The following is a 27,952-nucleotide window of genomic DNA, read 5'->3' as shown; positions in this document are numbered from 1 at the left end:
TTTTAACATAACCCAAACATCTCATATATATAGGCAATAGAGGGGAACTAAACAATCACTTAAAAGAGAATATAGAAGGTCAAGAGACCACTAATGAACAGCCCAAAACAGCCCAACCAGCTGTCCAAAACAGCAGCCCAAAAGTCCATAAATCCGGCCAGAAACAATGAAAAATTCAGCAGAAAAACTGCACTGAAAACAATGGAAAGACTCTTGGAATTCTCCCCAAAACTGCCACCAAACAGCTCCAAGACTCCCCATAAATGGAATGATAAAAGCCACATCATTCCAAGCATTATTTCCCATAGGTTTTCCAAAAGCCTTTTTTGGAAAAAACAACCCAGCAGCTCACGGAACCAAGGCACCAGCAAACAGGCGGAATTTCCAAAGCAGCACAGTAACGGGAAAAAGCACCCCATTTCGGAAATCCCCACATTAATTCTGAAGGAAACATTGGTAACTCACGGCACCAAGGAGCAATAAAGCAAACAGCCCTGGGGGCATTTAAAAAATATTAATAAAAAATATTTTTGAGAGTAAGATTCTAGCTTTTAAGATTTTGTTTGTGCATGAGGAAGCTAATATTATGTGGGAAAAGTAGTGAGTGATATTAAGAATATTGCAAAAGATGGGTGGTGGAATCTAAATGTACAAGAGAAGATAAAAAATAAGAAGATTTGTTATATAAATTGGTTTGTGTAAAAATATTGATAATTGAGAAAGATATAAAGAGGTCAGTAAGGAGTCTAATAAAACAATATATGATGCAAAAATTTTAGCTTTTAATGATTTATATAATAGATTAAATACTAAGGAGGGCGAAAGATATATGTAGAAGTTAGCAAAACAAAGAGATATGAGTATTAAATACTTAATTCAAGTGGAGTGCATTAAGAATGAAAATCAAATTTGTGTTTTTTAGAAGAAGATATTCAACAAAGGCGGATGAGATATTTGCTAAACTTTTCAATAAAGATTGTGAGAATACGATTGAATTTAGTGACCTGAGCATCTTAAATGAAAATAAAGATTTTTGTTATTATCGGTGTATTAGTAAAACTGAAGTTGGAGAGGTTTAAAAAAAGTGTGGAAAAACTGTTGGACCTGATGATATTCCAATAGAGGTGTGGAAACACTTAAAAGATGAAGGAATTTCTTGACGTAATAAACTTTTTAATATTATTTTGAAGTCTAAAAAATGCTATATGAGTGGATAATTAGCGCGTTGTTTCCTATTTTTAAGAATAAAGGTGATGCACAAGATTGTGCAAATTATAGAGGAATTAAGTTCATGTGTCATACTTTAAAACTATGGAAGAAATTTATGGAGCATAGGTTACGGCATGATACTAATGTTTCTCAAAATCAATTTGGATTCATGCCGGGTATATCTACTAAGGAAGCTAAACATTTATTGAGAGGTTTGATAGAGAATTATAGAGATAATAAGGTGGATCTTTATATGATATTTTTTGATTTAGGGAAAACATATGATAAAGTTCGAAAAGAAGTGCTATGGAGAGTTCTAGAAAAAAAAGGGTTAATATTGTTTATATTCAAGTCATTAAGGATATGTACATAGGAGTTGTTACTTGTGTTAAAACATTAGGTGGTTTGACCAAGTATTTTCCTATTTCTGTTGGATTACATCAAGGATCAGCCTTAAGCCCATACATTTTTGCTTTAGTCATGGATGTTCTCACTAGACATTTGCAAAAGGTTGTACCTCGGTGTATGCTTTTTGCCAATGATATTTTTCTTGTTGATAAGACTAGAGAGGGAGTTGAAGGTAAACTTGAATTACGAAGGTCTACCTTAGAGTCTAAAGGTTTTTGTTTGAGTAGATCTAAAAATGAATATATGGAATGTAATTTTAGTAGTAATAGATCTAGTGGGGGGATTGTGACTTTGGTCGATCAAGTCATTAATAAGATTACACGTTTTAAATATCTTGGGTCTATTATTTGCAGAATTCAAGTTGGACGATTGGAGCGCATCAGGCTTGTTGTGTGATAGAAAAGTCCCCCTCAAACTTAAGGGAAAATTCTATAAGATGGTGGATAGGCCTGCAATGCTTTATGGTGCAAAATATTGGCCATTAAAAAAGAAGCATAATATTAAGTTAAGTGTCACGGAGATGAGGATGCTCAGGTGGATGAGTGGAATTACTCTTAGAGATAGGATATGAAATGAGCATATACATGAAAAAGTTGGAGTAGCTCCAGTGGAAGATAAGATTAGAGGGAGTCTCCTTATATGGTTTGGTCACATAAAACAACGGCCTTCTGATGACCCGATTAGGAAAGTTGATGTATTAATTTGGCTTATGTTAAGAAAGGTAGAGATAGACCTAAGAAGACTTGGTTAGAGAATATTAGAAATGACCTTTATTTATATGATTTAAATGAGAATTTGACTCTTAATAGTACATAATGGAGAAAAAGGATTTATGTAGCCAACCCCCACGTAGTAGGATAAAGGCTTGATGTTGTTGTTGTAATTGTTGTAGAGAAAGTACAGTTGGCACCTAAAAAATGGGTAGACTAAATTGTACATTGTTATTTATATTGGTTCCTTTGCTAATTATCTCGTTGCAGCCATTCCGAAGACAACATTTCCCCTATATGATTGCTTCATTTGTTCATTTCCATCGTGGAAATTATTGTATGGTTTGGGTTATAGTAGATTCTGGTAATCGGTTTATCATTGTCATTCCTGATCACAACAACGATAGTGCACTCATTGTTGATGCTTGGAGAATTTAAATGATAGCTTGACAAAATTAAAACTTATTTTGGATAAATATACATTACAATTTAGGGCAATCTGGTTTTTTTCCACATGATTGATGATACTTTAGAAAATGTCGCAAGAGAACTTAGTTCTTGCAGAACTTTAGGTGCCTATCTGTTGCTCTTCATGATTTTAGGGGCAGCTAATGTGATTATTGAACTTAAGGGATGTTATTGTGATTGCTCCGCAACTTTCTCAAACTTTTATGTCTGATTACCACTTTCATTTACTTTACTAACTGTAGCAATTATTATTATTTTTTGATTTGATACATGGTAAAAAAAGTTCTAAATAAGATATTTTTAGGCAATGCTTCTAAATATTGAAAATTTTCCAAGTCAGAATCCTTTAGATTTTCATACTTGGATTTTTTATTTAGCATCTGTATTCATCCACGCTCTCTAGAAATTGTGTAATTGTCTATTTATTTTTTATTTAGTCCTGATTTAATCATTCTAATTGTTTACTATGTCTAGGCCTTGGTCTTCTTGTGTTCCTGGATATTGTCCATTCTTATGCAGCTGCAGATGAACTGGTTGGATTATCTCTATATGATGGGTCAAATGACTGTTATTTTTATTCTGGTATCAATGTTATTCTCAGTTTTATTGACTCATATTTTCATGTTTAGAATGTATTATTCTCATACTGCATCAATTTTTGTTTTTTTTTTCTTTGAATTTATGCTCTCCCCCTGTAAATAGTGATATGTGTCCTTATTCGTAATGGTAGTTCACCCACTTTGACCAGCTCTTAGATTTGAAGCTTACTTCTATCCTTGCAATTTGTAATCTTTTGGTCACATTTAACAAATTTTTGACGTGCATGAGAATATTCAAATTGAATTTCTTTCTCTACACCGGCGATATGCCTGAATGAGGCTCATATATGGCGAAATGAATGTGATCAAAACATTATTGGCACACTAAAAACCCTAAAGTTATTTTGAATCAATATTCCCATCCTTATTCTCACTGAAGAGAAGATCTTAAAGCTTTTTAGATCTCTCTTTCCTCTTATTGTTGGCAAATTCTCATTGGCTTGCCCCAACATGGAGATTATATGCAAATTTTAATCTTATTTAAATTTGGCTGGTGACCATTCCGTTATGTTTATTGACCATTGTCATGTTATTACTAAACTTTCTTCAAATGCAGACTACACTAAAATTTTCTTTTAGATTTTTTCCTATTAGTAGTTTGCGTGATAGAATGTGATAGGAAATAACTGTAGAAATTAATTCTCCCTTGGCTAAAATTGAATATCAACACCCCAAACCCAATATCGAAGACGTATTTAAGAGAAATAATGGAAGAAAACTCTTTACAATTGATGAAATAAAGAAGAAAATCACAAGATACAGTGGATCTTCAATTGGAGAGTAGGATTTGGCTTCCCAATTCTCTAGCTTGTAGCTAGAGCCCAAAACTACCTAAGAACACTCCAAATTTCAGCAAATACCCTTATAAAACCTAACCCTAGGTTAAACAATGTATTTAAAGCATACTAAATATAGTTAATGCCAAAATAGCCCTCATAATTTGATTTTTTCTCCTAATCCCTTCTTTAATTTCCTCTTAATTGGTGGCCTTAATTGCTGATGAACTACTGGGCCCGACCTCAATTAAACATGTGGAAGCCTGTTCTGCCTCACAGGCGAAAGCCTGTCGAATAGAATGTTTATCCTATTTTGCCTCTTTTGATGAACCACTGGTCACTCTTGTTTGAATTGCATTTCCTTCACTTCTTTTATACTATTTTGACCAATCCACTTTATATTCTCGCTACTTTATAATTGACAAACATTTGCAAGTAGATAGTGCTTTATCTTTCAAAGCCTTATATGGAAAGAATCTTGATTGAACTAGGTATTACTTATGAATTAGAGGAGGATGCATTGGCTTCTTGACTTGTTGATATTGACAGGTGTTAAATTTGAAGGAATCCCAAAACACTGTTCTTACAAAATTCTTTGATATAATTTTGTTGATTGTTTGAAGGCACATTCAGGGTTGTGTAAATCTAATTATCGGGCTAAGAGGTATAGTCAAATAATCAGATCAGTCCCTCCAGTTTTTAGATAGCGACTACTCTAATAGATCATATTTTACTAGAATTTTGAACCAATTTTAGATTTTTCTTAAGGATTAAAGACTAACACTATTGCTGTAACGTCGCACCTCATTCCAACTGGTGAAGAAAACGATGATTAGGATGCTCTCTAGTCTTATGATTTAGTTGAGAGCACTTAAAGCGTTGACTCTCTAGTGGATAAGAAGTCCATCATCAATTCCCGGTTTTCACCAAGCTTTTAACAATTAGATTTAAATGAGTTATTTTGGAGTTTTTTTTTAATGTTTTTAGTGACTTAGTATCATAGGCTTTTATGATATAGGTATATTTTGTTATGCGATTTTTTTTCTTTGGCAAATTCTACATAGGCTTTCATGCTATATAGATATTTTGTTGTGTACTTTTCATGCTATATGTATGTTTTGTTGTGTACTTTTCTTTTTTCTTTGACAATTTTTACTTATTGCATTTAATAAACTAATTTCATTTTCTTATTGTAATATTTTGCTTTATAAAAAAATAAAGGGTGAATTTGATGAGGGCCTTTGATCGTAGGATGAATTTTGTCCATATATGTGACATCAAATGAGTCCAAGGTCACATGGAATGATTGACTTGGTTTTTTGCAATGGATTTAGTTATTGAACTAATAATTACTTGTAACTAATCGATAACATGAACCACGATTCACTCAACTTCAAAGTACTGTCAAAATGACAATCACTTTTCATGTCGATGATGATAAACCATGATTTAAAAAAATTGAAATCGGGAATCAAGATATTTTGCCTTTGTGAGGTGAGACATAAACCTCAAGGCATATTGCCATAAACCTTAAAATAAAAAAAATAAAATAATCATAAAATTATAAATAATTCATAAAAATGACAAATGAAATAAGCCATTAACATACTTTCTTGATTCATCATCTTAAGATCATAAATTATTAATCTCAATATTAAATGTTATTATAAAATGAAAGTTTGAAATGTGATTACTTAATGTTTAAACACGCCATAAGGATCAAGATATACGATGATCTCATCCTCACTTGCATTTTCTTAACAAGTGTCTTCATATGTAATAATTTCGTCATCCTCATATTCTATCTCATCATAATCTTCATAATATTCTTCAATTATTACATTTTTTTCTCTTACTCTTTGTATCTAATAACATTTGATTCAATATAATCTAAAGTAAAATAATAACTTTTTGACACAATAATGTATTTCATTATACTTATTATTATTTTTAATTCTTGAAGCTCTTGCTCTACTTTGCTTCTTTTTTTTTTAAACTATAATGCATAGATACAAACACAATGACATGGATACGACATCACACGGACACAAAACAGATCAATTATTGAAAATGTAGGACACAGACACGTGTTAGACAAAATATTATAATTTTAATTTATTAAATATGGTGTATAAAATTTAATAAGCAAAATATTTAAAATAATTGAGAAATAAAAAAATAATTTAAGAAGGATTTGTGCTTAAAATAATTAATATTAGGATGTCGAGAGTCAAGTGTCGATGCCGTGTTAGGCGTCGAGAAGGGCGGCGACTATGGTCTTGATTGTTTGGCATCATTGTTGTGTAATAGACATTGAGCATTGAGATCAAGATGATGTCGGTATTCGATGTTAAGATGACATTCGATAAAGTTGGGATGTCCAGATGACACGTGGGCATGATTGTGGGTTTAGAAACTGCTAGCATCTAGCGTCAATGTCAACACATATTAAGACTTTGATTTTAAGATGGTTTTAACATATTGATGTTATGACAACATTGAATGTCAATATTGAAATGACTTTAATCGTTATTATGAAGTATTAGCTGCAAACTACTAGATAGATATGAAAATTAGAATGTTCAGGGAATGAGGTGTTGAGTGCGGGCAATTGATTTGGGGCTATGGAGATGAAATAAAAATTTTTCATAAAGTATTTTAGTTGTGCATGAACAATTTATTTTTAATATTTTTTTAATTGAATACATCTTCAACGTGTTCGACATATGTAAGAGACATGCCGGATGCATGTCGTGTTTCATACGTGTCGTACATTGCATACCTCTTTGAGAAGTGGAGGTGCATCATAGCTTTTAAATGGTTGTGAAGTAGAAATTGCTTCTAATTTAGTTGCCATTTCAATGTTAGCATTGAGATCTTATTTCTCCTTATTCTAGAGGGCTATTTCTTCTTTTTCAATTTTATATCTTTCACGATTTTTTAGCGTCATTAATTCATTGTCAGATAGCGTATTATCAACAATTAAAAGTTTTATTTCATTATCATCATTTATTTATTTATGTAATTTGAGGTGTTTATTTTCCAAGTTTCATTTGTTGAAGCCAAATTGTTTAAGCCAATTTGTTTATTCGTTCTGTAACCAATTCGATTCTTTTCTTTGTATGAATTTGGTTGAATGTGTGCTCACATGCAGAATTTGAACAAGTAAGATTAAGAACTTTCATTGCAAGTGCCTTAAGCTCAAGCACATCATCGCTAAATTGTGCCCACTAATGTTTTAAAATAGAATGAAAAGGAAATTGTTTATATAATTAAGGTTGAACACTTAGGCATAAACTTTTAGATTTAAAATTATAAATGAATGCAATTTTATTAAGAGTGCATGTCTTGTTTGTTTGTTTGAGTTGCTCTAAATCTAAATATTCCATTTTTTAAATGGAAGTCATCATACAGTTGATCATTTGCTTTAAGATAGTGATGCGACTAAAAAATATAAGGGACCCTATATCTCTTGATCACAAAAGACATACGGACTTCTACCGACGAAAATGACTAAAGATGAGGAAGAGGAATGAACAAACTCTTACATTTCAAATTAAGAAATAAAAAGAAATTAAAAACACAAACTCGACTCGATCTCAAAGATACCCTAAAGTTGCTGCATTTAGAGAAGAAGGATACATGTGGAGTGGCACTTGCGGAGAGACGAAAGAGGTTAGAAGCCCGAGAAGAAAGAATCAAGGGGGTAAAAAAAGTTCAATCCTAAAAAATATCATGGCAAGTTCTTGCAAGCAAAAATTTGAGAAAGGCCCCAAATTTTTGCAAGCAAAAGAGACTCTTCCTATAAATTAGAAGATTACATGAAGTACCAAAATTACAACATAAAATGACACTTAAATTGAAAACAACTTCACTTTAATAATATAAAAGACTTACAAACTTAGACACTTACAAATGACACAATAAAGACACCTAAACTTGCATTTCCTTGTTTGAGAAGGATACAGGTGGGGTGGTCACTTGCGGGTAGAAGAAATAGATTAGAAGTCGAGACGAAGAGTGGAGAAGCTCGCAAGCTTTCCTAGACAGGGAGAGGAAGAAGTGGCATAGCTCGCAAGCTATCAAAGAAAAACCCTCAGGTTTATTTTCAAAAATCAGTACATAACCATCCATCGTTGTATCTTGTAAAGTTCATTTTGAATTGGGTCTGTTGAATCTCCATCTGTCGGAACCCATCTGTCCATTGTAAGAGGGACTTCAAGATCTTCTGGATTGCATTCTTCTATGATTGAATCAATCTTTTTGTGATTTTTCATTTTTCTAAAAGAGACTCAACAAAACTTAAATCACTTGATAACAAGACACACAACAAACCGGGATTTGCTAATCCACTCTGATACCAAATTTTTAAGCTCAACACCAAACAGCCAAAGCCCAATCCGAGAGCAGCAAACGACTACAATTTGAAAACAGCAAGCAGCCTAAGGACAAGAGGATCAAGATGAATTGACCCCCCTGCCTACATCAATTCTCCTCCGGTTGAAAATGCTCAGCTCCTGATGAGGAAGCTTTCGATTTTTCCGAGGAGACAAAGTAGGTGCTTCAAGCTTTTGAATTTTTGCTTCGTACTTAAATACATTTAATAAAAAGACAACTATGAACTAAAATCATAGCTAATAATGAGCTAACCCTTAGTTTAATAAGTGAACTAAAGATGAGCTCATAAATGAGCTAAAATTTCAGCTCAAATAGTAGACTCAAGGGAAGCCAAAAATCTAATTATTTTTGACATGAGTTGACCCCCCCTTGTCTACATCAGATAGTCAGCCTCATGGACAAGTTTATCCATTCATGCGTATAAACTACTCTTTTCCTTCATATCTACATGAAAAATCTTTATCGTAATGAAATTGAGAATTCAAATAATATGCAGTTGTCATGCAAATATTATTATAGTTCTATGAGATAGCCAGTTTTCTATCTCCTTGCACTCGATTATGTTCCCACTCGCTCATCAATTTCCTGCTTGCCAATTTGTTGTGATTATTTTCTTTTCAGCGACTTGCCAACTTGCATCACTCATCTTACCATTACTGATTTAATTAAGATTTTTTTAAAGATTGTGTTTCTTTGTGATGCAAGCAAAAATTTGGGAAGGGCCCCAAATTTTTGCAAGCAAAAGAGACTTCCTATAAATTAGAAGATTACATGAAGTACCAAAATTACAATATAAAATGACACTTAAATTGAAAACAACTTCACTTTAATAATATAAAAGACTTACAAACTTAGACACTTACAAATGACACAATAAAGACATCTAAACTTGCATTTTCTTGTTTGAGAAGAAGGATACAGGTGGGGTGGTCACTTGCGGGTAGAAGAAATATATAGAAGCCGAGACGAAGAGCGGAGAAGCTCGCAAGCTTTCCTAGACAAGGAGAGGAAGAAGTGGCATAGCTCGCAAGCTATCCAAGAAAAACCCTCAGGTTTCTTTTCAAAAATCAGCACATAACCATCCATCGTTGTATCTTGTAAAGTTCATTTTGAATTGAGTCTGTTGAATCTCCATCTGTCCATTGTAAGAGGGACTTCAAGATCTTATGTATTGCATTCTTCTATGATTGAATCAATCTTTTTGTGATTTTTCATTTTTCTAAAAAAGACTGAACAAAACTTAAATCACTTGATAACAAGACTCACACAACAAACCGAGATTTGCTAATCCGCTATGATACCAAATTTTTAAGCTCAACACCAAGCAGCCAAAGCCCAATCTGAGAGCAGCAAACAACCACAATCTGAGAACAGCAAGCAGCCCAAGGACAAGAGGATCAAGATGAATTGAGCCCCCCTTTGCCTACATCAATTCTCCTCCGGTTGAAAATGCTCAGCTCCTGATGAGGAAGCTTTCGATTTTTCCGAGGAGACAAAGTAGGTGCTTCAAGCTCTTGAATTTTTGCTTCGTACTTCTTCAGGATCTTCTCTTGCTCCAGCTTGAATTGGGCTTGCAGAAATTTCTTCATTTTCTCTAATTTGTCATCACATAAGCACATCCATCGTTGTATCTTGTAAAGTTCATTTTGAATTGGGTCTGTTGAATCTCCATCTGTCGGAACCCATCTGTCCATCGGAAGAGGGACTTCAAGATCTTCTGTCTTGCATTCTTTCACTGGATCACTATTTTTTATCTTTTTCCATTTTTTTTTCTAAAAGAAGGCTCAACAAAATTTAAATCACTTGATAACAAGCTCACACAACAAACACGACAATTGGTATGACTCACCAAGACTCACTCGACAAACTGGGATTTGCTAACCCGCTTTGATACCAAATTGATGCAAGCAAAAATTTGGGAAGGGCCCCAAATTTCTGCAAGCAAAAGAGACTCTTCCTATAAATTAGAAGATTACATGAAGTACCAAAATTACAACATAAAATGACACTTAAATTGAAAACAACTTCACTTTAATAATATAAAAGACTTACAAACTTAGACACTTACAAATGACACAATAAAGACACCTAAACTTGCATTTCCTTGTTTGAGAAGAAGGATACAAGTGGGGTGGTCACTTGCGGGTAGAAGAAATAGATTAGAAGCCGAAACAAAGAGCGGAGAAGCTCGTAAGCTTTCCTAGACAAGGAGAGGAAGAAGTGGCATAGCTCGCAAGCTATCCATGAAAAATCCTCAGGTTTCTTTTCAAAAATCAGCACATAACCATCCATCGTTGTATCTTGTAAAGTTCATTTTGAATTGGGTCTGTTGAATCTCCATTTGTCGGAACCCATCTATCCATTGGAAGAGGGACTTCAAGATATTCTGGATTGCTTTCTTCTATGACTGAATCAATCTTTTTGTGATTTTCCATTTTTCTAAAAAAGACTCAACAAAATTTAAATCACTTGATAACAAGAGTCGCACAACAAACCGGGATTTGCTAACCCGCTATGATACCAATTTTTTAAGCTCAACACCAAGCAACCAAAGCCCAATCCGAGAGCAGCAAACAACCACATTCTGAGAACAGCAAGCAGCCCAAGGACAAGAGGATCAAGATGAATTGACCCCCCCTTTCCTACTGATGCGGACATCCAACCAAGAAAAACCCTCAGGTTTCTTTCCAAAAATCAGCACATAACCATCCATCGTTGTATCTTGTAAAGTTCATTTTGAATTGGGTCTGTTGAATCTCCATCTGTCGGAACCCATCTATCCATTGGAAGAGGGACTTCAAGATCTTTTGGATTGCTTTCTTCTATGACTGAATCAATGTTTTTGTGATTTTCCATTTTTCTAAAAAAGACTCAACAAAACTTAAATCACTTGATAACAAGACTCACACAACAAACCGAGATTTGCTAACCCGCTCTGATACCAAATTTTTAAGCCCAATCCGAGAGCAGCAAACAACCACAATCTGAGAACAGCAAGCAGCCCAAGGACAAGAGGATCAAGATGAATTGACCCCCCCTTGCCTACACTTTGCCAAACAGAGATTAACTTTCAACTTTTATCTTGGATTTTAAAATGTCAATTTTGTGTTTATCATCTAACATAAACATAAATTTAATTCCCAACTTAAAGATAATTAACATATTTTACAGAATTTCATAGGGATTGCTACAGTGTCCTGAAGATATGCACGATATTATGTTATTGAAAAAAGGGTATATAACTTACATATCCATAATTAAAGTTACTGCTCTTTTAAACCTTACTGAATTATTTTCAATATTAATAACATTTGAATAGGGACAGGTTTTCCTTCTTTAGCTGGGGATTATTTGTGGATTACTTCAATTATACAAAATATTTATTTCTTTAGGGGATTATATAAAACTTTCAAGCCTTTGTTTTACTTGAACAGGTAAACGTGGTCATCATAAACATTGGGGCACAAGAATATACAAATATGGTGATGTTGATGTTTTACACTTTCTTTTATCAAATTTGAAGTGGTATTCTCTTCATCCCCCTTTTTTTTTTTCTGAATGGTGTCGAATTATCACTTATCCCTCCAACCCCAAGCATAATCTACCTACTGTCCTTCTTCACGGTTTATTATTTTTAGAGATTCAAGAAATTTTTGGATGGAATTTTTATAGGTGGGTCACCGAATACCTGATTGATGGCTTCAATTTCCACTCCCTGCCATCAATGATGTATACACATAATGGGTTTGCAACTTTTTCTGGTCAAGTGGAGGAGTAAGTGCTTTATCTGCCTTTTGATACAATGAAAATTAATTGTAATAATCTCTACTGATATTCACCAAATTGAATATTCTCTTTTATATCTGAACATGTCAGAAGAAGGCCCACCCTATATATGTTACCCAAGAAATGTGTGCAGCTGACTTGCTATGTACTTTTCAAAGTTATGCGTAATCCATTTTACCTTTGCGTGTTAGGTTGTAACTAGAAAGAGGAATTGAAAGATCTTTCCCTAAATCATTTTATTACGCCTTATTATTTTTTTTTAAATAGCAAACTGTTTGCACAACTGTGGATCATCTACGTTGCCTTAATGGGGTTTTCTTGTTGAGATTTGGAGCAAACGAAAGAGGATGAAGGATTCTGATCTTGTCTTGTCTGTCTAATTCAGATCATCACAAAAATGACTGTTTGATGTGGACAATGCATCCCATAAAAAAAGAATGTTTTAGATGGATGTTCCTTCTAGTCGAGACAAACTTATAAGGATAACCGTATTTCTATGCTGTTCTAAGAAAATTTGCATATTATATGCATATTATACAAATATGTCAATTAATCTAAAATACTTCCAGTCTGTGCATTTCATAAGATTATGGAAAAAATACGGACTTCGTAAATCTTTAATGCATGTACACGATTTACTTATTATCCTTCTGATGAGGACATCAAAGTTCAACGACTACGATCTTCAGTTATTTTGATGTACTGGCTTATATCATATTATTGTTTTTCCCTTTATACCCTTACGTCTATATATATATAAATAAAAAACTTCTTTCGAAGTTGCAACTTGAGGTATTGGAACCAGAAGGAATTATCAAGGACAGGGGATTAGGTTTTCTGAGCAGGAATTGAGAATGATGGAATCTTCTCATGAGAGAGAGCATTGCTAGCCTACTTTGGAAATCATGCATTAGGATTTTTAACAGTTTGTCTGCCCCTTAAAATTCATGCCAAAGGAAAAGGGAGAGCTTAATGGGGCATCTTAAACCAAACCGTAAGAGACAAAACATGGTGGCATTTAATTTATGTAGATATCAACTTAAGTGTTATATCATAAGGCTTCTTATTTATTAAAAAGCAGGAGTCAATCTATATCTATCCATGATTCTAACAAAATGTAATCTTTCTTCCATTTAAATTATGCATTGCCTTAACCTTTTGAAGCTCTTTTGTAGGATGTAATCTTGTCTAATTGTTTAAAATAAGAAAATGAAGATAGCCATAACTTAAGTCAAGGGAAGATTCTATTGGATTTCTCCTAGTGTGGCCAATCATTAAGGATAAGGAGAAAATGGAGTGAATTTTGTATAGATTCCTTTATTAAATCCAATTGAGCTTCTTTCCTCTCTCTTCTTGGCCAACCCTCCTTTTTAATTTTTAAATGCAAATTTGCAAGTTAGTCGAACCTTCATTTATATTTGTAAATTTATTCTTGTAAAGTCGATATTCGAAATTTTTTTGAGATCATCTTTGGTCACAACTCCGCATTTTATCATTTTTTTTTCGTGCACATAAGAGCTCATTTTCTTCCATTTTTGGAACCTATTCTTTCATTTCTTCCTCCCAATAGCCAATCTAACGCCTTTTTAGCAGGCTACTATAATTTGTTTTTCATCTTTTGATGCTTGTTGATCAACAACTAGGATTACGTTTTTATTTTCATCAGGAAAAGGGCTCTAGAATTATTTTTGGAATCCTCTAGTTTGGTGTTCTCATTTAAAAATGGAAAAGTGGATTGACAAACTCTATGTTCTCTCTCTCCCTCTCTCTCCTCTAGTTTGGTGTTCTCATTAACACTGCCGTTGCCAGGTCCCAAGTCCTGGATGAGAAAAGTGGAGGGTTGCGTTAGGTAGTCCTCTCTGTGTGTGCAAGATAATTTTTATTGTTTTCTAAGGAAGATATTATTTCTATCCCATAAATAGGGACTACATAATATTATATGAGATATATCCACTACGTAGAGCTGTAAGGCGGGGGAAGGTATTTTAAATTTAATCATTTTTTAATAGTTTTGTTTGTAGCATTAATAGAAATTTGATAATTTATTAATTTAAATTTAATATTGATTTATTTGTTTATTCATTCCTCATCTTGACTGCACGGTCTTGCCAACGTGTACTCAGCAGCTGCACGATCTTGGCTACACAACAACTGCTTAGTCTTGATCTGGCTTGGCTAAGGCATCACACACTGCATGCCACCTTGGCTTCCTCGAAAAGCCACACAACAGCCGCCTGCCTTGTCTTTATTGCATGAGAAGCCACACACCTTGTCTTCCTCTCATAGAAGCCACGCACCTTGCAATAATAATAATAATAAGAAGAATAATCTTAATAATAATAATAATAATACTGATAATGATAGCGATAATAAGGGTTAAAATGTCACGTGGTTTGGTTTTCAGGCACATTTCATGGTGGAAAACTTTTTTATTTAACAAAAACGTCTTCCAGAATTTTTTTCTATGGAAATGCTTTTATATTTTTTAACTGTTTTTGATTATCAGTATAATTTGTTTTACTTTAATCACCTATTAGTGCTTCTACATAAGTACATCGTCTGCTTTGGCTTTTTTACTTTTTTTAATGTATATTTTTCTGGTGTCTCCTGTTATATAGTATCACTTATGTAATGCTTTCATGCATCTGTAACATTGAGTGGCCTTTTTCTTAATAGGTATTGCAACCAATATGTTGATAAAGATGCTTTAATCTATCTAATTTTGGCAAATGAGATGCTCCATGAAGTTCATCCAAACATTATAACTATAGCTGAGGATGTAAGCTATCTTTTCTTTCTTGGCTCTTTTGTTTTGCTTATATCTTGTGTTTGAGCTTACATTAATCTTACGCTGGAATGTTTGTATTAGTCATAAAAACTGCCAGTATCTCTGCCAATCAGAAGGCCAACTGATGCGAGCAAAAAATTAGGATAACTCCCTAATTTTTTGAAAGCAAAATAAAACTTTCCTAGGTAATAAAATAAAACTTTCCTAGGTAATAGAAAATACAAAAAATACTCAAAAAGTCACTTTTATAATTTACTTTTATAATTTAATAAAAGACTTACAAACAACACAAACAACTTACAAACTTTGATATAACATTAAACACCTAAAGTTGCATTCCATCCGTTGCTTTGAGAAGAAGGATACATGTGGGGTGGTCACTTGCGGAGAGACGAACAATATAAGAAATCGAGACGAAGGAGGAGATGCTCGCAAGCTTTCCTAGACAAGGAGAGGAAGAAGTGGCATAGCTAGCAAGCTATCCAAGAAAAATCCTCAGGTTTCTTTCCAAAAATCAACACATAACTATCCTTTTTAAGCCTCAAAACAGCCCCTATATATAGGAAGAAAGGGGAGGCAAACAGCCACCAAAACACATTAAATATCTCAATTAAAAAGAGGGAAATGAAAGGCCAAAAGACACATAACAGCCAACAAAAATTATGTACAGAAAACAGGGAAGCAAATCACGGAAAACCCCACCAGTAGCCACGAGAAACCAGCCAGCAAGGGACCCGAAGAGCCAACTAAGAAGACAAGGCAGCATTTCACGGGAAAAGCAGTCAGGAGGGGAAAACCGAGAGGGAGGACCATGGGAACAGCAACAGACAGCAGAAACCGAAAATAGCAAGCAACCCAATGCCTTAATTCCTTTGAGGAAATCAAAGAGACTCAAGAAGGGGAAGAGACATGAGTGGGGAAACCAAAGAGTCTTTAGAGAGGGGAATAAAGGAGGGGGAACGAATCTATTTGGCAATAAATACACAAATTATGAGGTGAATAATAAGAAGAGGCTCATTAATGAGCTGACTCTAGTAGAACTTAAAAAAATTTCATCTCACCCCCCCTCGCCTACATCACCAACCTGATATTTCCACACTGTTTATGATAAATTACGTTATCTGGCCTTTCTTGTATAATTTAATAGATACTTGTGCATTTTTATGGGGATTTGGAGCTTATTATCCTAAAATAGGAAGGACATAGCACATGCCTTTAATGACATTGATAACATATGATTGAATTTTTAATTTGAAACATGTTCATCAAGTCAAAATGCTTAACTAATTTGTTTTAAATTGAAAATATTGTTGTGCTGGCAACAATGGGCTGGTTGGCTTACACAAGTGGTGTGTCTTTATAGCGTTCATTGTGTGTATGCATGCATGGGTATTTTTGTATGTGTGTTTCTCTCTCTCTCTCTCTCTCTCTTATATATATTATTTATAAGATACATATATTTATGAGAATGATCTTACTGCTAGTATATTGGAATTCAAAGATGACATTGAACCAAACTTATGAGATTTTGTAGATAGCACAGATATATGGTAATATTGACTTTCAAACAACTCTAAACCAAAAAAACTAGATTTTGCGTTCTTTTATGCATTCCTAGTGTAGATCCTTCTGCTTGTACCTATAAATTTCAACTGATTGAAATAGTGGTCATAGAAAATTACAGAAAAGAATTTATCTACTCCTAGTTGTGGACAAACGCTTAATTTTTTTTATTATAGGCAATATTAACTTATAATCCAAACATCATTGTGTTCATCAAACCTAACTTGGTGTTTTGGTAATAGTGTGTAAGCGAATTTTTCTCTGTGAGCAGTAGTGGCATAGTTTGTAAGAATTGATCCTTAAAGTTGATCATGTTACTAGATGTAAATCTTAGTAAATAATTGAAGCACCTTGATTATTTTTTCCTTGATTTATTGATGCCTTTTTTATTTTATGAAATTTTTATTTCAATTTAAAAAATTTGCATCTTTTTGTTAGATAAAATTTGTGGTTGTTTATTTTGTCAAAACCTTTGATGTACTGGATTATTTATCAGTCATGATTTTCTATTTCTGCTGGTTCTTAAACCATTTGGTGTTGGGTCTGACAACTTTGCTGGATTCTTGTATCTACAATAATTGTTTTTCAATCCCACTTATCTACATCGTGAACTAAATATATAACTTGTATCTATGCATAGCTTTCTTTGAATTGGCTTTAGTTTTCCTTCGTACAGGCAACATTGTATCCTGGATTATGTGAACCAACTAGTCAAGGCGGATTGGGATTTGACTATTGGGTAAATGTTTCTGCCTCCAAGATGTGGTTATGGCTTCTAGTGCATGTTCCTCAGCATGAGTGGAGCATGAATAAGGTATCCCTTGAGAACTTTTATTTACACTGATGTTTAAAAGAGGAAAATCGGCACAGCTCAAAAAAAGAAAAAGGAAAAAAAGAAGAGCAATTACAATAGTTTATTTTTACGCTGTCTAGTAATGAAGTAAACATGTATCTCTAAGGAGCCTTTTTTCCATTCTATGTTAGATTTATATGCGTTATAGGAATATTTGAGCACAATAAACTAAGTTTGAGCATATCCTAGTTTTGTAAAGAGATTTGTGAGCTCTTGACTTTTGATGTAAGAGTCAATATTAAGGTTCCAACTTCCTGTTTTTTTTTTTTCAGCAGAATGTTGTTTCCACCCAATCTAAACATCAGTTGTTTTGCACCAAGGTTTTAAAAGGCGAAATCGGGAATCGAGGCGTTTTTTCTAAACGAGGCGAGGCGTAAGCCTCGAGGCGGATCGAGGCGTAAGCCTCAAAACGATTAAAATAAATTAATTTAAAATTATAAATAATGACAAAAAATAACAAAATATTATGTCAACTATGAATTTGAAGATTTGTTTTAAGATAATGAGGCGTTATGAACCGAAGCCTACGCCCTGTGCGAAATAAGCACACGCTCCGCCGAATCCAACGAGGCGTAAGCCTCAACGCGCAAATGCTTCGCCTCGCCTTGAGTCGCGTCTCAGTGCGTACGCCTCTTCCGCCTTTTTAATCGTTGTAATTTGCGCAAATCATATTAGTGTGATTTTTCCTGTTTGTAGTTGTATTAACAAAATTTATTTGTTGATGGATCATGAGACCCCCAAGTTAACCAATTAAGATAGAGATTTTTGAGCATGCGGAATAGTTCTAACACTTGGATTAATCCTTTTATGATCCTTAGATTTCAATCCATATGCCTACTTTTTTTATTATAGCCGCTAGCCCCTGTTGGGATTTTTTTTTCTTTTTTTGTAAATAGCTTTAATTTATTTTTATTGCGAGCCTTTTTGAGAAGTCTATAAATACCTTCATACTTCGTACAAAATCAAGCAATAAACTTTAAAAGTAGTTTTTTTTTCTACTTTTTAATATTTCTAGATAGTATCAGAGTGAGGGTAGTGTTTTTGTCTTTCCACATTTTTTTCCCTTTTTCCTTTTTTGTCAAGATTCTTCCTTCTATTTGTTAGTGTTGGTTTCTTTGACTCCTTATCTATGGAGTCAACAATCATAACTAGTAAAAATTAGACTACAGGAGAGCTCCAGAAGCTATAAGCTTTATATTGCTTAAATGAAAAAAATGTATCTAAAGTGGTCCCAATTTGTGAAGACACTTCCAAAAGTAAAGAGAAAGATCCATCATATTATGGATCCATCCTTTGCAGTCAGAAGACTCAAAATTTATACTTCGAGATAAGCGAATTTCATGGTCATGACATAACTGTGGAATAACAAGATGCTTGAAATCAGTGGGCTATATATGTCCTTCTCTATGATAAAAAGATTGGGGCGCTATCAAATAAATGTATTTAAAAGTGAAGGATGATTTCCTCATCTACGAGATCAAAACTAAAATTTCAACAATCAAACAAGATAATCTTTTTGTTATTGAGTACTTTAATGCAATGAAGGTTTATGGACTCAAATTGGATTATTACCATGATATCAAGATGACATGTTATGATGATCTATGATTCTCAGGCAATTTGTAAAAAAGAGAAAGGGTGTATGTGTTCTTTGTATGAGTTAATAATGATTTCAACTAAGTTCTTATCCAAATCTCAAGTAGAGAAAACCTACCTTCATTAAATAAGATTTTTTCTCTCCTACGAGCTGAAGAAGGACGATATTACTTGATGTTTTGGTCTTTGAAACATTTGTGACGACAACTACTGAACTCTAAAGGTAAGGAATTTATTGCTGTAGACTCTTTTCTTAAAGTAGTGCAAAAGCCTTCTTCCAAAAATAATCGAGGGTACAATTACTGCAAGAAGAAATGATATGTTAAAGAAAAATATTGGAAACTCCATTAAAAGCCACCAAACTATGGTGGAATAAAGGTCACAAAAAAGGGGTAGGCCTCCATTGTTGAACCAAAAGTTCTCAATCTAGAAAACATTAATAAACTTATGAACTTTCTTAAGTCTTTGGAAATATCGACCGAATCATGTTATTTAGCTCAAAATGATATGACTTCTAATTATTTTATTTTTAAGTACTCCAAATAATTCTTCCTACACATGGACTCTAGATTTAGAAGCTACTGATTATATGACCAAGCTTGCCAACCTTTTTCAAATCTACATTTCCTTTCTCGATAATAGAAAAATGAAGTGCTTAATGGTATTCTCACTGCTTTTGCAGGTAAAAAAAATGTTTCAATTTCCTCCACATTTACTCTAAATAATGAACTGCATGTTTCCCAAATTATAATAAATATTCTATCAATTTATGAAATAACTAAAGACCATAATTGCAAGATAACCTTTTTGTTACTTAATGTGTATTTTAGGACCTCGCTACTGAGGAGATGACTGAGCAAGCTAGATAAAGGATGAGTTATATCTTGTTGACGATGAAAATCACTTGATATGTTCCTTCATTTCCACCCTTAGCATAGAAGCCATGTTGAATATCTTATAATTTTAGGACAACTTTTTTTCTAAACTCTACAATTTATATTTTATTCTCTTTTTTTTTTCTTAATATAAACTTGAAATGTCATTATGCTTAAGGGAAAAGGAGTCAATAATGCTTATATTCAAATCATTAAAGATTTGTATGCAGGAGCTATTACTTGTGTTCAAACATAGAGGATATAAATCTTTCTTTCTTTACCCTTAGAGATAGGATACGAAATGAGCATATACGTGAAAAGGTTGGAGTAGCTCTAGTAGAAGATAAGATTAGAGAGAGTCGCCTTAGATGGTTTGGTTACATAAAAAGGCGGCCTTCCGATGACCCGGTTAGGAGAGTAGAGGTATTAGATTTGACTTGTGTTAAGAAAGGTAGGGGTAGAGCTAAAAAGACTTGGTTATAAAATATTAGGAATGACCTGATGTAGAACGGGTGGGATGGCAATATCTGACACAGTTCTTTTCAGGAAACCTGAAACAGTTCAGATTTTCCTACCAAAATCTGAGAGGAACTTCAGCAATCCAGCAGCAGGCTCAAGCTTCAGCAGCCAAAATCTGAGCGAATTCCCAAGAATCTAGGCTTAGGAGCAAAGGGAATTGGGAGGAAAAGTCTGGCTTCAGTCCAGACTTTGTGAAGGGTTGTATGACAAGGAGAGATTTCTTCAACGGTGCTGTAATGAAAATAGTCCAGCGGAAACTGCTGGACAGCAGTTTGATTTGGTAAAGCAGCAGCTTGGAAGCTTCAAGTTGCTGGAAGAACAATGACAGTTGCTGGAATTCCCTGGCTGAAACCTTAGAAGGCAGAATACTCAATGTCCAATGGAGTTTGGAGAGAGATCAGTGGAGGGAAGTTAGCACACGGGTCAGGGAAGGTTTCGGCCAGCAGGAGAAAGTGAAAGATGGGCTCGATTCCAAATTAGTATAAGGGAATTTGGAAAGATTAAAGACGTGGGGGCTGAGGGAAACTCAGCCAATAGAGGTGGAGGATATTGATTTCTTTCCAAGAGAACAACTAGCAATATGGAAAGAATTCCTGGAGGCCGGCAATAATAGGAGAGGTCTTCAAATTAATTCCCAATTGAAGGGGCTTTCTTTGGGAATTAATTAAGCAGGAAATTATTCAGAGTCGGGTAAGAGATGTAGCTGAATTTTGGAAAAGTTTCCAAATGAAGCTTAACAGGAATTAGGAAATAAATCCTAAGCCTTCTCTAAAGGGGCCGGCGGCATGCTTGGGTGAAATTTGGGTTTGGTGCCATGTGTGCAAGCTTGCCTAAAATAGTTTTAGACTTAGGAAATTAATTAAGTCACTCTATTTGAAATTGAATTCAAATATTGTCAACTTAAGAAACTTTCCTAAAATAGATTCGCTAATTTAGGAAAGATTTCAAGATTCAAAATGTTTTGAATTTGAAATGAGGGATTTGTGGAGGGAAAAATTTTGAGTTAATGAGGGAGTTAATCAGGAGCATTAATTGGCTCTTAATTACGCAATGGAAAAGAGGAGGAGGGGCTATGGGGGTGGTGGTGGGGATGGCCGGAAGGAGGGGGACGGTGAAGAGGATGAAGATAACGACGAGAAGAAATAAGAGGGAACAAACAAAAAATAAGAGACAAAAAAATTAAAGATACAACCGCGAGCCCGGACACATCCTGCGGCTGACGGGTACTACATTGCCCTTCTCCAAGGGACTTCACGCCACGAGCCCGGACCCATCCTGCGGCTGGTGGAAACTCCGACTCCCTCCCATAGGGATTTCACTAACGTTCTTCCCAAAGAACCCAAGTGCAAAACGCAATTTTTTTTTTTATTAATAATCCATCATCTTCTAATACAAGAGCAAAGAACTCTATATATAGGCCTTAAAAGAAACTAAAAGACAATTTTGCCCCTTGGGCTTACATAAAACAAATCCCTTAAGTAAGGGTAAAAAGAAAAATGCATAATTAAATAAAAATTACAATTAATAAAATAAGATAAAATGAAGGGATCTCGGCCGTCGATCTTCAGCTCCTCCTCGGATAGGCATGGACGGTTTGATGTCCGCATCATGACCTTTCTTTATTAGATTTAAACGAGAATTTGACTTTTAATAGGACAAAATGGAGAAAAAGGATTCATGTAGCCGACCCCACGTAGTGGGATAAAGGCTTGATGTTGTTGTTGTTGTTGTATAAACTTGAAATATTTTCTTTGTGAGACTTATGAAATTGCCAAATATCTTTGTAGTATTTTTTCTTGACAACGATTCTAGATTATTTACTCCTTTTCTAATTATCTACTTTAATATTTAGGGATCTAAAATCTCCAATATTTATGAAGCTATAGCAGTTGTCACCTTCATTGATGATTGCACTCTGATGACTTATTTTAATATCTTATTAAATAAAAATTTGATATTAGCATTATTCTCTTCATTTTTATTGGCATGATACAAAAATAATTTAATACTAACATTAAGGTATTTTAGATTGATAATGCTCTTGATTACTTTAATCACATATTATCATTTTTCTTTCAAAAAGAATGTATCATACTTTAATCCTCCTATCCTGACACTTAATAAAATAGATTGATAGAAAATCAAAATTATTATCTTATGAAAATAACCAAGATATTTCTCTTTTAGAATCAAGTGCAAAAATGGTACTATGGAGCAGTCTTAATTTCCATGTACACAATTAATAAAATACTCTCAAAAGTAATTGGCTTTAAAATTCTTTTAAATTGTATGGCTTAATTCTTCCCCACAAATAAATTCCTCTAAAAAATTCCTCCAAAAATTTGCATGCATTACACATGTCTACATCCACAAATAAAATATGGGTAAAATTGATCCTAGAGCTTTGAAATATGTCTTTATTGGACATTCCTTCACTCAAAGGGGTATAATTATTATCATCATAACACAAAAAATTTCATTTCAATCGTGAATGATCCATGCAACAATGTTTTCCTATATTGCGGATGCTAAAGAAGAAGTCTATGTGGATCGACCACTTGGAGTTGATCGTTCTTTCACAAAAAACAAAGTGTTTAAATTAAAAAAAAATATTTTTTGGCCTTGAACAATCTTCAAGAGCATGGTTTGGTATATTCACATAAATCATGAACGAAGCTGGATACAAACAAATCCAAGGAGATGATGCCCTCTTCATAAAGTACTAAAAAATGGTTAAATCTCAATTCTCATCATATATATGATAATGTAATTATTATAGGTAATGACAATAGGGAAAAGGAGTCTTTGGGAAAAATTGATGAAGAATTTGAGATCAAAGAGTTGGGCAAACCTAAATATTTCTTAGGAATAGAAGTTGCTAAAAAAAAGGAAAAATATGCTTCTCTCAATAAGAATATGTTATGGATTTATTAAAATAAATAAAAATAATTGATTGCAAACTTTGTGAAGCTCAAGCTGAACAAGGTACAAAATTGGATACAAATGAAGTTGAAAAAGAAGTACACATGGACCGACAATATTAAAGATTACTTAGAAAAAATGATATATTTTTATCGCGTTAGTCCAAACATTGTATTTGTAGGGAATCTCATCAGTTAATTCATGCACAAACCGAAAGAGTACTACCTTCAAGCTACTTATATAATCCACATATACCTTAAATCAAGTCATGTTAATGGAATCCTCAAAACAAAGCAAGATACTTTACAAATGTAAGGCTATATTGATGCATATTAGGCAAGATGACAAATGGATATAAGATACACAATTGGATACTGAAAATAAATGGGTGGACATCTCATATTATGGAGGAGCAAAAAGCAAATGCTTATTTTAAAATTTAGTTTTCAATTTGAATTTAGAGCCATCACTCAAGGAATCTGTGAACTTCGGTGGATCAAAATCATTTTGGAATATTTTTAAAAAAAAACTAGAAAGTTTCAATGTAAATATATTGTGGTAATAAATATGCTATTAATTCTGCTTACGATCAAGTACAATATGATCATATTAAGCACATAGAGGTGGATAGACGTCTGATGAATGAGAAACTAGTAAGTGGGTTGATTTGTACTCTATATATGCTAACATTACATCAACTTATAGATATTCTCATCAATGGACCCTATAAACCACATCTAAAAATATTATTAACAAATTTGAAATAGTAGATTTACATCATTCAGTTTGCTGGGGGGTTTTGAAGGATTGTGGGACCCAAAAGTCAAACAATCTTGATATGGATCATTGAACAATCAAATTAAGGGTTTTAACCAATGTTGCAAATAGTGTAATTAGGTATTGATGCATCTTTTGTCAGTGAGGCGTGGAATAAGCCTCAAAATTCATAAATCGCGTAAAGTGAAATGAAGGCTAGAAGTGATTTTTTGCATAATAACTAGATAATATACTAAAGAATGACATATAATAGGAAGAGGAGGAGGAGGTGGCTATGAAGGTTGACTTGTATGCAAACACTTGCGATAGAAGCGGTGATGATAGCTGCATGCTTTGGCCTTGGGCTCGTAGGGTGTGTGAACGTGTTGGTGTTTAGAATAGGTTTAAAGTCTTTAATTTTATATTTCTTTAATTTTAAAAGAAAAAGCAAATATCATGAGCTATATGCTTCAAGTCGGTGTGGCGAGGCGCGCCTCAGCCCAACAAAGGCATACACCTCAAAACAGATGCTTGAGGCGCATTGAAGCATCTTATCTATCCCAAAGTTGCACTGAGGCGCACCTTGTATTGCACAATTTAAATTGTTGGATCAATCCTCTTATGGCTCTTAGATTGTTATCTGTTTAACTCTTCTTATTCTTGCCATTGGCCCTTTTTGGGGATTTTTTTAATAAATAATTTTGATTTATATTCATGGTAAGTTTTTTGTAGAAGCTTATAAATACTTTCACATTTTGTATAGAATTAAAGAATAAATTCAAAGCAGCTTTTTATTTTTGTACTATTATACTTTTTTGCACTATCTTTAATTAAAAAATCATGTGCTTCTCAACTAGTTTGAAGTCTCTACAAAAAAAATTTCCCTCCTTAATATCATTTATTTGATATGGAAAGAGTAAGAGGAGGCTTTACTACTTTACTTATATCATCATAGATATGACAGAATTTAGGGGACATGACATAGGCGTTGATGAAGATGCTCATGGTTCATTGTTGGTATGCCCAGGCTCTCTCTTTTGTAGTACCAGAGTTTTAGACAAGCCACCTAAAGGACTAGTTTTGCCTCTTCTTTTATATTGCTTTCCAATATAAAAATTATCTATCGTATTATTTGGGTACTTGTATTAGGTTGCATTAGATAATTTTTTTTTAGAATTATTTGTCAGAGGTTTAATACCTTCGGCAACTCTTAACATAAATGAATGAAAAGTATGGATTTAGAAAGAATAGTTAAGAGGAAGGTTTGAAAAGAAAAACTTTCGTTGTTTTGTATTTCCCCTGGCATAAAGGAGTTACTACAGGGAAGACTCAATTACCACCTAATGACATTAGATAATGCTTTACATAAATACATCTAAGTCATTTTTCACAATTCATGTATTCCCCCATGTTGGAGTACGAGATCATGTCCCAAGCTTGTTATAATTGTAGTTTATTTGAGGGCTTCTTAAATACTAATTGAATATATCTGCTAGCTGGCCATTTGAGTTGAAAAAAAAAAGAAAAAGAAAAAACACTAGCAATTCTCCTTACAAGAATATTTTCTCTCGTAAAATGATGTTCAATTTGTATGTGTATCATCTTAAGAAAGCATATTATTCTCTATTTTTCTCTCGACATTCATATTATCCGAATGATATACAAGTACATTTGCTAAAGTGGTTGGTTTACATACATTTATACTGTGGAGGAGCCCCCTATTACCTTTATTTGCTTGTTTAAAATCATCTATTAGTCTACCACATTTGCTAAAGTGGTTGGTTTACATACATTTATACTGTTGAGGAGCCTCCTATTACCTCTATTTGCTTGTTTAACATCATCTATTAGTCTACTACTTCTAGCATTCAACGTATACTATTTGGTTATAGTTTTAGCAAACTAATAAAAGTTGATGCTGCTACTGCCATGCCAGTGACCATTTGTGGTCCATTTCTGCTTATTTGGCTTGAGAGGTATGGATTTACACTTCCTTAGGGGTTTATTGGCAAAAATGAAATTTAAAAGTTTTATCTCTTATCGTAAGTCCTGCTAAATTTTCAGACATGTCTGTATTGATGCTTCAGGGCATATTTAGAATTAATGAAATCATTCTCTAGGATTCTTACTCGTGGGGTTGTCTCTTTTGATAATATTGTGGACAAACAAGATTTTTGTGCTGCAAATACTCTTATTCAATTGAAGTACAATATTCTCTTTTCCTTGATCCCTTTGGGGATATGCCTTGATATTAATCCATAATCTTCTTTTGAAATGGTACTTTTACTTTTTGATTGTTTGTTTGTTGATATTGTCCCCCATCACCTCTAATTTCATTTTCTTTGGATGTTGGAACTACTGGTTCCTCTAGGTTCGTGTCTAGGCTAGACACATGTTAGCCTGTTGTGGGTTTATAGTTACTCATGCTATTTCTTATTCTTGTGAAATTATACATATGTTCTCCAATGCTACGTTTGATTGTTTTGAAGTAGAGGTTGTTGATGATTCATGCTCAATCTAGTCTTAAGGCTCTATTTTAAGTTTTTCTTGTTTCATGAAAGAGTTTTGCTTGTGTTTTCTCATTGAGGCACTGATCGGAGAGTGGTAAAACTCTCCATTTGTCTAGATTCAGTTGGTTCTAAGCTAGGCATAATGATAAGCTTCTTAATCTACATCAAAAAGGGGAAGGCACATTTTCAGTAGGAGTAGAATCCTTAAGGAAAAAGAAGAATAAGAGAGATTAGAAAAAGGTGAAAACATAAAACTTTTTTCTTGAATTCAATTACAACATTTAGGGTTTATTTATAGAGGTTTACATAAATCAGTTTTGGCTTTAATAGAGATTTAGGCCAGCTAGTTTAATACAAGTAAAATAAAATAATTAAAAATGGGTTTGAGATCGGTTTAATACTGAAATAATTGCACCATCAGTTTTTGTAGTCGGCTAGTTGTTGTAGTGCTCCCAATCTTTGAAAGATTTTGATGCAATAAAATAATAGCGCAAAGGCACAACCTTCCTATCTTAAAATATAGACAAACATAAAAAATATAACAATAATATTAAAACAAAGGCACACTACAACTTATAAAAACTTAAGAAGAAAGATACAATGAAAGGGTAACTTGTGGAGAGAAGAACTAGGTAGAAGGCTTAGAAGAAGTAGGGAAGAAGAAGCTCTCAAGCTTTGGAAGAAAACCCTCAGGTTTTTGGAGACAAATAAGGTTCAACAATTGTTGACCTATTATGCCGAAAAAAAAAAAATCAAAATCAAATCCTACCTGCTCTGCCGAAGCATGTCGCTCCCCACGTCAAGCTGTTCGTCGCACGTCGAAGCCACGACCAAACATCGTGTCTCTCACATCGCTCGCAAGACTCATTCGAGTCGTTAAAAGCCCGAAAGCAACGAGGCCTTCGGCCTCTTACGCGATCCCTCCCTGCGAACTCTCGCTCTCGCTCTTCCTCGCTCTCCGACTCCTCTGCTCACTCCGGGCTCTCGACTTCTCTCCCTCTTTGTCTCCTTGCTGGCTACTCGACTTGGCTCCCTCGACGACGTTTCTTTACTGTCGGTTCGGAAGTGACGACATTTTGATCGAAGGCTCCCACAGCCTCCGATCCTCTCTCCTGTTCCGAACCGGTCGCTCCTCTGACTGACTGTGTCGGTCCCTTGCGCAAGCCGAGAGAGAGAGAGAGAGAGAGAGAGAGAGAGAGAGAGAGAGAGAGAGAGA

The 27,952-nt window shown here is 34.0% G+C and overlaps 1 protein-coding gene across 2 annotated transcripts in view; it reads left to right on the top strand.

The window, feature by feature from the left end:
* The window catches only part of LOC110108062 (1,4-alpha-glucan-branching enzyme 3, chloroplastic/amyloplastic), a 112,643-nt gene that overhangs the window by 20,792 nt on the left and 63,899 nt on the right, over positions 1-27,952 (top strand). For both annotated transcript variants that reach the window (XM_020838568.2, XM_020838569.2), the window contains exons 8-12: positions 3,270-3,377; positions 12,003-12,093; positions 12,241-12,342; positions 15,031-15,133; positions 17,382-17,519. In XM_020838568.2, the coding sequence (XP_020694227.1) occupies positions 3,270-3,377; positions 12,003-12,093; positions 12,241-12,342; positions 15,031-15,133; positions 17,382-17,519 (542 nt within the window). The remainder of the gene's footprint in view (positions 1-3,269; positions 3,378-12,002; positions 12,094-12,240; positions 12,343-15,030; positions 15,134-17,381; positions 17,520-27,952) is intronic.

This window comes from Dendrobium catenatum, unplaced genomic scaffold, assembly GCF_001605985.2.
Source record: "Dendrobium catenatum unplaced genomic scaffold, ASM160598v2 fragScaff_scaffold_895, whole genome shotgun sequence".
Classification (NCBI taxonomy): Eukaryota; Viridiplantae; Streptophyta; class Magnoliopsida; order Asparagales; family Orchidaceae; genus Dendrobium; species Dendrobium catenatum.
Note: the sequence above shows the minus strand (reverse complement) of the source record. Positions and strands in the feature narration are given on the sequence as shown.